Here is an 11826-nt window from a genome sequence, read left to right as displayed (position 1 = left end):
GCCTTTCAGAACAAAACAGGTGTCAACGCGAGGTTCTAAGAACGTGTATGTTTATGCAGCAGTGTTAACAGTGGCAAGAACTGGGAAAAACCTGGCTGCCCCACAGAAGGGGCATTGGTGGCTAAATCATGGTATGTACTATGGAATACTATGTAATGATGAAAAAGGATGACTTAACCCTATAACAGTCCTGAAGTGATGGCAATAATGTATTCCAGTAAAAGAAAAACAATCCAGGTGCCATCTAAGGTGACAGGATGAGGCAATTTAAAACCCAACCCAGGGGACTCCACTGGCGGTCCAGTGGTTAAAAGACTCCAGGCTTCCACTGCAGGGTGCGTGGGTTCTCAGGGAACTAAGATCCCACACGCCACACAACACGGCCAAAAAATAAAAAATAAATAAATAAAACCCAACCCAACTCTACGGGTTTATATACACGAGGGAAAAGGGTACTTAGATCCTCACTGAGCTGTTTCTATGCTCTCCTTGAGGCAGGGACACACGGGAGGAAGAGTAAGGCACAGACTTTCACCTTTATCTTTATACGTCTTAGTGACGTTCGTGTTACGATGAGCATGTATTACTTCTATGAAATTTCTTTAAAAGATCTTCGACTGTTTCTAAAGAAAGGAAGAAAAACTGCACAAGTGATGTTTACTGTGGGGGAAAATACAGAAAATACAGACAAACTTAAAGAAGAGAATGAAAACCACAAGTAACTTTACTCCTTAAAGACAACCAACGCTCACGCTTTCTCGTTCCTTACCAATATCAACATGCCACTGGTCATGTCCTCCTGACAGAACACCTTCGCCCACAAAGCTGACTTTAGTATAAGGCCCTTAATCTTACGCTATATTAATTACTGGGCTTCCCAAATGATGAACAGAGACGCCACTTTAAAAAAACAAATGCATGGGAATTCCCTGGCGGTCCAGTGGTTAGGACTCCGTGCTCTCACTGTGGGGGTCTGGGTTCAATCCCTGGTCGGGGAACTAAGACCCCACAAGCCTTGCGGCAGGGCCAAAAAAATTTTAAAAATAAATAAATAAAAATAAAAAAACAAATGCATGAGGCAACTGCTACCCCAGTCATTCTGCAGGCTGCCTTTAGCAGCCCAGAGGAATTATGGAGACTCAGTGAGGCCTACCCCCACCCCAAGTCTCCCCTAAATTATCCAGCAGATAACGGGTTGGGGGGAAACAAATTACTCCAGGTCTAGTTTCTTCTTACGTCATCCACATTATGAAGTTGTATCAGAAAGCTGGCTACAGAAAGAGGCTAGAGGTCAACAAGAGATGCTCCCAACCCACCCCATCCCTGTTCAGCTGGGCTGAAAGTGTCCTCCAACGCAGGGAAGCAGGGAGCAAACCCCTCAAATTCTAAAAGGCAGTCCTAAAAGCAGCTAGCGGGGAGGCAGTCTTTCTGCTCCCCAAGGAATTCAAACCCGTCCTCCCCCCACCCCCATGTCCGTGTTTCCAAGGAGACCTGGATTCGGAGGATTCCCATGAGTGGCTGCCTAGGGCACGTCACGAAGCCTGAACTGACTTTCAAGGTCTATTTCTTTAGCTTCTCAAGGAAGAAACTGCCGGGACCTGTGGCTTGGGTCCCAAACCCCGGGCTCGCCTCGGGTCTGAGTCTCGAAAATTCGAGACATCCTCCGGCGTAAGCAAACCCCACAGCTGGGAAGGCTCGCAGGCCCGGCCAGCAGGCACCAGCCAATCCAAACAGAAGCCCTGGAGCACAGCGTGCTCTCCTCGCCAACCCAAACCTGAGGCCCTTCCTTTCTCTTGTCTCTAAATAAATACCGCAGCGAAAATTAGTGTGCCCCAGTGCCCGGGTCAGAGTTCCCAGAGGCAGAGCCGGAGCCAAAGAGCTGCTCCTGGCTGACTGCTGGGCCGGGAAATGAGGCCTGGCCGCCCTGGCCACTTCCTACTCCATTTACAAGGCCCAGGAGAAGGGGCAGAGACTTCACCCCTCCCAGGGGAAATGGCTTCTTCCACTCACCCCTCCCCCTTCTCATCTAACCTGCAGTTTGTCCCTTCCTGGACCTGGGTCTCTCCCTCCCAGTCACGTCACCCGGCCCTTTGGCCCAGGCCCTGATCTATACGGAACACATTAACCAAAAAATTACTTTACAAATTACAAATGAATTGTAAATGCACACGTATCTGACTACATATATAAACATTACACATGACATCACTGAGATTTTGGAAACTAAAGCTAGTCAGCTTTAGGCCCCAGGTCCCGATATAAGGGCCACTTTTGTCTCATAAGTGCCCTCCCTGTCTCTGCCCCAGGGCCACACCCTCAGGTCACATGTGGCCCTCACACCTCAGAGCCTCCTGCACCTCATCCTGGACCGGTCCAGTCCACAGGGGTTTCCCGAGCGCCTCCTACACGCTGGGTGCTGGGGAGGGTGGAGGGCCGAACACCCTGCCCTGTCCTCACGGGGTTTAGGAACTCGAGGTCAGACAGATGGCGGTACCTGGAGTGACAACATAACGCAATGAGGGTGGGGGGGGGTGAGGTGGGACACAGGGGGGGGACCCCATTCGTGTTGTAAAAGTGGCAAACTGCAGGCCACCTGCTTGTGTAACTAGAGTTTTTTGGAACACGGCCGTACCCATTCACTTTGTACTGCCGTGGTGGCTTTCACGCTATGTAGGCGGGGCTGAGCAGCTGCAACAGAGACCGTGTGGCCCGCAAAGCCTAAGATATTTACTATCTGGCCCTTGGCTGAAAAAGGCTGTGGACCCCTGCCCTAGAGGAACGAAGGCTTTGCAGAAGGACGAGTGGGCCACGGCTGGGGAGTGTCGGGGAGGACAGAGTATTGCCGGCAGGGACAGCAAGTTCAAGGCCTGAAGGGGAGAAAGAGGCCCACGTCGATGGGACGCCGAGAGGTGGGGCTGGGAGACAAGGCAGGGACAGCGTGCTCGGGATGTGAACTTAGGCTGGGGGACAGGCGACTGGGCCAACCTCACTCAATCTCCTGGCTGCTGAGAACTCATTTCCGTCGCTTCCCACGAGTTGACCTGAGTGTGCAGTGAGGCCAACCTGCCCTCTCCTAAGCCCACCCCCAGCCCCACAGACGTAACAAGGCCACGGGAAGGAAGCTCCCCTGCGCGTCTGCCCATCCTCACTCCCCAATAATGTCAGAAACCCCCATATCCTTTTGCTTTTGCTCCAGTCATAGATGAAACTACTGCTTCGCTGCCTCATCACAAAGGCCCTGAAGCCCAGCTCCCCCCACTTTGTTCAAACGGCTCTCCTGTGTCACACGTGACCTTCATGTGGACAAATCTGCATCTTCCTTCCGTTTCCTCACTCTTCTTAAACTTCATATTTAACTCCACAAACACCTACTAAGTGCCTCTGGGAGAAGCAAAGATACTCCGGGGCTGGTCCTGACCGGGAAGAAACCCCCCCAGCGCAGGTGGGAGACAGATGCAGACACCGAGAGTGAGCCCGGCCGGCCCTCTCTCCCTCAGCGTCCTTCCCTACCTGCCTCCTGCTTCCACAGGTTCCCCAACCCCCCGCATTTTCTCTCTGTTGTACTTTGTGCTCAAAGAGTTTAACTCTGATAATTTCATTTCTTTTTTTTTTTTTTTTTTGGCTGCGCCACGTGACTTGCGGGATCTTAGTTTCCCAACCAGGGATGGAACCCGTGCCCCGCCACAATAGAAGCTCAGAGTCCTAACCACTGGACTGGCAGGGAATTCCTGATAATTTCATTTCTTAACTCTATGCCCCCTAACCTAAGTGCCACATTTCTACCTTTTACGGGAGACTAGCTAGCCCTTAGATTCTCCACCATGACCTCAGTTCAGAAGGGTCCAGACACACCTCCTTCCAGGGCAGTGGAAACCACGCTTCTTTCTCACCTTCGCTCTTTTACAGCCCTGACACCCAGCCTACAGCCAAGCCCCCCTACTTCAAGGTCCCCTTGAAACATACCCTGCTTTCACCCTCGGTTCCCCTGCAGCCCCCAGGCTGGCCCTCAACTGCCTCCTGATGACTCCAAACTTGCCCTGCACGCCCACCCTGCCCACAGCCCTCTTTTCTTCTCCAGCTTCATGTGGGTAAAGTCATCATCCCCCATCACTGTTCCCTTGTGTCCACCATGCCACTCAGCAGTGGTGACACATTTATGGCCTCATTCCCTGGGGGTGCCCCTACCAGGCCGTCCACCCCGAGACAGCAGGATCTCATCCACGGTGCCTGGCAAAGTGCAGCACAGCACCACCTGACCCCACTCTGCTCTCTTCTCTCAATTTTCTTCTCAAAATGTCCTACTGTGAGACTGTTTCACATGCTTGACTTGAGTTAGTATGAAGATTACCAGTGTTTGCCTTGCTTCACCATAAGTTATGAAAAACACACCTTGATTTCTCCTGCATCTTTCTCACAGCTCCTAGCAAAACACTAGGCACTTAAAAATGGCAGAATAATCCCGTGAGCCTGAACACAAACCTCACTTAATGCACGAGAAAAAAAACAAAACAGGTGACTAGATTTGTGTCTGCATGTGCCCCCTGCCACCAAAGCAGAAAACGCATGGCCTGTTACTGCTTGACCTCGGGATGGCGGTGAGATGGAGAGGAAGCAAGGGGACAGGCCGTGGTGAAGAGCAGTGGGGACCAATGGTCACCGTGACAAGGCTTCCTCTCCCCGTCTGTCCTCCAACCAAAGTTCCTTCAAGGACCAATGGTCCTCTGTAGAGCTCAAACCCACTAAAAAGAAGACCTAGTCGGCCACTGGGTCTGGATGTGTCAGAGGCCAAGAGGAGGTCTAACAAACGTGCAAGTGGGTGCAGAAGACACACTCAGTCATCCCCTGACTCTGGGCAGTCACCACAAATTAATCCCAAATCTAGTCCATTTCACTCTAGCAACTTCCGCCACTGTTGCCTGGTTAGGCGTTATATGCTATACCCCTCCCAGCAGGAATGGTTATTATTTGACACAGACACAAGTGATGTCACCCACCCATCTGTCCTCAGCAGACATTGCTAATCGATCATGTACTCTTTCTGGTGAAGCCCAGATAAAGCCTCAGGATCCCTTTACACAGTACTACAGGCAAGAACTAGCAGTCCCCCGAAAGTGAAGTATCAGATGAAAACTGTCAGTTTGCAGTTATCAGACACAGAATGTTCCCTTCCTTTAGGGCAGTTCTCAAACTTTATTTAGCATGCAGAGGAACCCTCTGCAGAGCGTATTAATATACAGATTCCTAGGTTCCATTCCCAGAGAGACTAATTCAGGGGTGGGGGGAGGGAGAGGGGAAGGAACGAATGTGCATTTCCTACCAGCTCCAGGGACGCTGCTGCTCTGAGGACCACCCTGTGAGCAGCCCTGTTCAGGGGCAGCAAACCACAACGGAGTTATAATTAAAGAGCGTTCTTCAAGCCCCGACATGCACCCAGAATTGCGCTGGGATGGCCAAATGAAGTTTTATTCATGGTGTTCAGGCCCTAGGGAACACCCACGTCTGGGGGCAGCTTCCTCTGGGCGGGGGGGTGGGGGGAGGGAAGGGGAGGCAGGAACTGCTCTCACAGCATTCCTGCATCGGCACTCACTGAAGCCACAGCCGACAGCCGGCAGCCACGGGGAGCCAACAGGAGCTGGCCGAGCCCCTGACCAAATCTGCCCATTACTCACAATCTTTGTCCCCTGGGGCTTAGGTGCCCCCATGGCTGGTGTCAGGAGCTGTTTGGCCACGGCTTCCCGCTGGGTTAGGTTCGAGGCGCTCAGGGCCGTGCGGCTGCCATCCTCGTTGATGACCATGGAGGCTCCTGGGTGCACACTGGGGCCGTTGATGACCGCCTGCCTCAGTTCCTGAACGTTCCAGGGGGTGACTGGCTGAGGGTAGGTCAGCTTTGTGGCAAACACCTGGAAACAAGGAGTGGATGTGAAAATTCAGGGGGGGCAGAAAGGTTACATGGACCCCCAGATCCGACTCAACAGGCTGTGTTACTCTTTCCCTAAGATGCAGAGGTTCTCTCTGAGCCAAGAAGGTCGTCCTTCAGCAAGTAAAGCAGCATCCTCCCTGTCTTTTCCACATTTTTCCAGACTCGCTCCCTTAAGGAAAGAGACTGGGTCTTCTTTTCTAGCAGAGTCTGCTCGAAGAGAGCAATCTGAGTGTTGCAGTTTATACAGTGGAATTTTTTTTAACCCATTTAAAAATTTCACCATTTCCTGGTCTGCCAATACACTCATTTAGTCCCGAAAGACGGAAAATAGCATGGAACGCTAGCTTGAGAGAGACAGCAGATACCCGCCCTCAAGTACCACCTTCTCCCGCCAACACTTCCCCCACGCCCCCAGCAGCCATCACTAATTGATGGTGGCCCATGCCCTGAGCCCAGACATGCCATCCAAATCTCTTTACTCGGCCTGAGATGAAACTGATTTGGTCTCCTGATACATGAGAAAACTCAGTGCTCCATTTGACACACCGGACCTGCACCACACTCCAAGAAAAATGAATTCCCTGGTTAAGTGAGGTCTGAGCTACTGAATATTAAAACCCTTTGATACTTCAAAAGGCACGTATAAATACATTAGCGACTCTGAGAAGTCCCAGGTAAAGGAACTTGCTAAATGCTGGCCAGGTCTCGACGTGAGTGGCTCTGTGTGAGAGGCCCTCCTTCCCCGCCCCGTGGCCCACTCCACTTCTGCCAATGCACTGACCACTGCCTGAGAGAGTGTATATGTACAGACTGTGCCCGACTTAGGATTTTGGGGACTTTACGATGGTGCAAAAGCAATACGTGTTCAGTAGAAACTGTACTCCCCACTTTGAATTTAGGTCTCTTCCTGGGCTACTGAAACGTTGTATGATACTCTCCTGAAGCAGGGCGGGGCAGCAAGCTGCAGCTGGCAGTCAGCCCCGTGATCACGAGGGTAAATAACCCATACACTCAGAGCCGTCCTGTTGTTCACTTCCAGGACAGTATTCAATAACTTAACAAGAGATATTCAACACTTCATTATAAAATAGGCTTTGAATTAGATGATTTTGCCCAACTGTAGGCTAACATAAGTGTTCTGAGCACATTTAAGGTAGGTTAGACCTAAGCTATGCTGCTCAGTAGGTTAGGTCCGTTAAATGCATTTTCGACCCACGGCATTTTCAACTTACGATGGGTTTACAGGGATATAACCCCATCATAAGTCGAGGAAGATCTATACTTGTGTATCTGTTGGTGCGTCTCCACTGATGGAATGTAAGCCTCGCAGGGGACATGCTAAGTCTGTCTGGTTCCCTGCTGGGTCTCTAGCTTATTTCCCAGACTTCACCTCCTCTGCTTCTGTTAACACCTGTCCACAATGCTAGATGGGAAGGGCGTGCCACAGGGACCAAGAGGCAGCTTCACACACCCTGCTCCTCACGGCTATCCTGCGAGTCACACCCCAGGCCACCATGGCCCTGAGGCTTGGGGCAGGCTGGAGATAGGCAGAGGGGGAAATTCAGAGTCCCTCCATTACCACATGAACCCGGATCCAAGAAAGAGAGGACCTTTGAAGGTGGAAAGAGGAGCAACTCTAAAGGTCTCTCCCACAGCCGGGGACCCTGGAGGCACCATGAGGCCAAAGCCAAAAGGGGCAGCCCCTGCCCTCTGTCCAAAGAGAGCAACAAACAGGTCTCCTCCCAGGGCCTCGGACTCTGGAACTTCCCAATGCCTTTCCCTGACACCCGACCCAGCTTCCAGATGCAAAGACCCCTGGTTCCCAGGAGGCCATGGGCATCGGACTGGGCATTCTCTGACTCTTGTCCCCTCACACGAGAGCCCTTGCCCAGGAAGCCCATGTGTGCCCAAGGGAGGAGGTGGCAGCAGGTGGGAGGCCATCGGAACACTTGAGCTCTGCTCTCTGCTCCTCCCCGGTCCTCCCCAGAGAGCGGCAGGGGGACCGTGCACAAGGAAATGAGCCTCTCCGTGGAGGGAATTAAACCACCTTCTATTACGGACCTCAAGGCCCATTAAGGAGGAAGCCGATTAAGGGGCCGCTGCTAACGAGCACCACAGCTTGACGTGGTGGGGGAGTGAGACAAGGAGGCTGGCTCCTGGAGGAAACACTAATGGGCGGATGGGGCAAACCGCCTACCCCTGCAGACCTGGGAGGATGGGCGATGCCCGCTCTCTGGGGCTCCTCCGCGGCCTGACTCCTGATGCCGGCAGGTACACGGGACGGAGACCCCCCCCCTTCCCTCCTCCTCATCTCTGTCATGTATTCAAGCTCACTAGGAAGGCTTAAAGCTTAGGCCTAGACAGGCAGGAAGAAGCTAGGTGGGAGGGATGTGCACCCTGCCGCCTGCTCCCTGGTGGCCCGGGAGGTGGGTCTTCCCTGTGGGTAGAGGGTATCTGGAGACCAGGCAGGGAGTGAGAGCAACGCTACCCCAGGGCCTCAGGGTCCCCGCCGAACAGCTGGTCCGGGAAGAGGCAGAGGCTGTCCCCACCCAAGCCACTGCAGTCGGCCACATGCCTTCTCCCCAGCCCTCCTCGCCACTCCCATCCGCCACCTAACAGCACGCACCATGGGAATTCCGATTTCATTGGTGTTGATGTACATGTCCGGACAGATGACTGAGCGGGCTGCGTAGTCTACTCGCTTTCCCATCATGTGCTTCCGGAATAAACCATCCTTCTTCTCCAGGATCTTTATGGGGAAAAAAGTCCACAGAAAGCATTAAAAAAAATCAAGTATGTTTATCATTTTCTTCCTTCAAGACAAACATGTTTATTATTTAACCCCTTTGGCTAGCAATGGGGATCCAACTTACTGCTCACCTGCCTAATGCCAGGGTACTTTTCCATCATTAATTTGTCCATCTCACTATCAAACACAATATTGACGTGGCTCTGAAGGCGAATCCAAATGTTGTAAAGTTTGTCTGTGAGGGACTGGCCTGGAAGTAGACTCAAAAAGGACCGGTCCATAGCGATCGAAGGGTCTTTTTCCTGGACAAGACACAAGCAAGAAAACAGGCGTGATGGCAGAACCTCAAAAAGGCCAGGCCTGGTTCCATTTTTCTTTCTTACTAGAGCTCTGACAAATGATGAGCTCTGGAGTTTGCCTTTATGTCTTTTGAACTTGACAGATCAGCGGCAAAAGTGCTCCTAAATCTATCTTGTCCATATGCATCAACAAAACATCAGCCCCACTACCTACTTACCAGCCCGTGTCTTTCTGGGAGTAAAATGAACTCAAATTTCTAAGAAGTCTCCTTTCTTTCCTTTTAAATTGACACACAATTATTATCTCACAGTTTCTGAGAGTCAGGAATCTGGGCACAGCTTAACTGGGTTCTCTGCTTCAGAGTCTCCCCCAGGCCACAATAAAGGAGTCAGCCAGGGCTAGGGTCTCATCTGAAGGTTTAACTGGGGGAGGACCCACTTTTAAGCTGACATGGCTGTTGGCAGGATTCAGTTCCTTGAGGACTACGGGACCAAGGGCCTCAGTTTCTAGTTGGTTGTTGGCCAGAAGCCACCTTCAATTATTTGCTGCATGGGTTTCTCCAACATGGTAGCTTATTCCCTCAAAGTGTGCAAGCCAAGAAGGTAATGGATGTATCTGCTAGCAGCAGCTGAAGTCCCTTAGTATCTAATTCTTAAGGCAACCCTAGAAATTATTCCCATATCAATACTCTTCTTATGTAGCTCTGTTATCCTGCGAGATAACTGATTCTAATATGGAGTTTCGGCTTTATTTATGGTTTTGGAAAAACTTAATCCAAAGCACTCATAAAAATGCAGGTGAAGTAATTTCTTAAAAGGAAAAATGTTTGCCTTATGATTTCCTGTGCCATCAATTAAGATGAAGGCTATGTCAAGTTACTGGCTGATCTCCAGGCCTCACTGAAATATTTAACCAATCCTTTCAATATTTCTGTCCCTGGCTCTGCCTCTTCCTCTTCTCCCACACCTGCCCAGGTGACAGGCCTTAAGGCAGTAAGCTGCCCTAGAGCACCACCTACTGACACTGTCTGGTCTCATGGGGCTGGGTACGACACAGGAGAGAGACATATGGTCCTTTGTCCCAGTGTGGGTCAGATGAGAGAAGAAAGCTGCCAGCACTGAGGGGAGGGAAAGCGGAGGGTGGGGGAAGACCCAGTAAATGAGAATGTCTTGGAACCCATTAGTGATAAAGTGGGCTTGTCCTCAATCCTGAGGAATAGAAGGGTCTTCTCAGTTACAGAGAGGACAGGTGTATTTTCTGTTCTGGCAGAAGGAGCCTCACAGGGAGAGACGGTCACCTACATGATGACAGAGGCCCGGTCAGACTAACTCACTTCTCCTGGCAGCACCTGACTCAGGGCCGTGGGACTACTTGCGAAATGAGTGAGAGCCTGTCTCACTTGTACATTCTCAGTGCCTGGAGCGGCGCTAGCCCACCCACACAAGGCATTCACGATTCGTGAGAGGGCCGCCATGGGAACGGGATGTTGGGAGCAAGCGTGGGAAGAAACAACACACCCTACTAATCAGATGGAAAGAGGGCACTGTGACTTCAGGTAGCAAGGACCTCAGGAATCAGACAGGATACTGTTCATTTCTGCAGAGATTTAGCTTTTTCTCTTGCACAAAAGGCTGCCCTAGTTTCAAGGGATATCAACGTAAAATCCTCAGCCCTGGTCACTGCAGCCGTCTATCCTAAGGCCTTCCCTCCGAAACTGAACTAGGACCTGCAGATGGCAGATTTCTCTAATACTGAGGATTTTTCAAAGCACATTTGCCCCAGCAGATCAGAAAACTTAAGCAAAACCGAAGAAACCCCAAGCAGAAAGGCCGAGTAACCCAGAGCATGGGTGTCCGGGACAGACAGTGGCGCCACCTGGTGACGGGCCTGTCCCAGCAGGGGAAGGGAGCCTGGAAGCCCTGACTATCTACTCAAGGCTGAGACGGTCCTTCCTATTTACATCCAGAGAGCATCTTAGAGCTGGGAAGGATGTCAGTGATCTCAGCCAACTTCCTGAGCGCCTGACTCATCTTTATACCCACAGAGGACCTGGCCCACTGAAGGCGCTCGGGAAATGTCTGCTGAAACAGGAAAACTGAATTCAGTTCCACCATTTACTGGAGAGTAAGCTGAGGCCCCAAATCTGACAGTCCTATTCTGGGAAATTCCTACAAATGACAACACTGCCTTCCTGACCCCAATGTTGGAGACCTTCCTGAGCCAAAACCAGAGCTGGGTGGCATGGGCTCTGGTACCATAACCCAGGAGGGACATTCTTAGAGCTGAGGGCAGCAGACTGGTGTTTCTAGAGCTGCCAGGGAGAGCAGGTGGCCCAGAACACACCACATATAAAATCCCACCACAGACCACATGCATTTTATAGTGGAGACGACCAAGAAGTTAAAGCAACTCAACCAAGGTCACCCCGGGCGTGATCGCGGGGGCCACGCTCAGACTCACGCGTTCCCCCAGACATTGCCTGCTCCTCCCAAACCCACAGCTCACACACAGCTGTACAGAACTGCTAACAGGCATCTCCCAGGACCCAGAGGGTAGGGAGTCAGAACTACGACATCAGCTCCAAGGCGGCCCTGACCTCATCTGCGGCAGGTGCTGCCACCTCACTTGGCAGCTCCTGTTCTTGGGCCATCAACGCCAGAAGCTTTCGGATCAGAACCACATCCTTCATGACAGCCTGCAGGTTCACCGTCTGGCCGTTGGTAAACATCTGGTCCCCGAGGCGGCTGACGGGGCGGTACCTGTAGGAGGACGCGTGGCATCAGTGGATGCTTAGCATGAAGGGCGTGTTCCTCAGCCTCCCACCGGCCCCTATTCCACCCCCACACTCAGAAAGAAA

General features: G+C 51.8%; 1 protein-coding gene across 3 annotated transcripts in view; it reads right to left on the bottom strand.

Moving 5' to 3' along the window:
* Nucleotides 1-11826, bottom strand: part of POLR1A (RNA polymerase I subunit A) — a 78171-nt gene that overhangs the window by 46591 nt on the left and 19754 nt on the right. For all 3 annotated transcript variants that reach the window (XM_007175333.2, XM_057558411.1, XM_057558412.1), the window contains 4 exons: nucleotides 11566-11728; nucleotides 8801-8971; nucleotides 8547-8669; nucleotides 5670-5900 (listed from right to left, as the gene is read on the bottom strand). In XM_007175333.2, the coding sequence (XP_007175395.2) occupies nucleotides 5670-5900; nucleotides 8547-8669; nucleotides 8801-8971; nucleotides 11566-11728 (688 nt within the window). The remainder of the gene's footprint in view (nucleotides 1-5669; nucleotides 5901-8546; nucleotides 8670-8800; nucleotides 8972-11565; nucleotides 11729-11826) is intronic.

This window comes from Balaenoptera acutorostrata, chromosome 12 (genome assembly GCF_949987535.1).
Source record: "Balaenoptera acutorostrata chromosome 12, mBalAcu1.1, whole genome shotgun sequence".
NCBI classification, from domain to species: domain Eukaryota; kingdom Metazoa; phylum Chordata; class Mammalia; order Artiodactyla; family Balaenopteridae; genus Balaenoptera; species Balaenoptera acutorostrata.
This window is presented reverse-complemented; position numbering and strand designations above follow the sequence as displayed.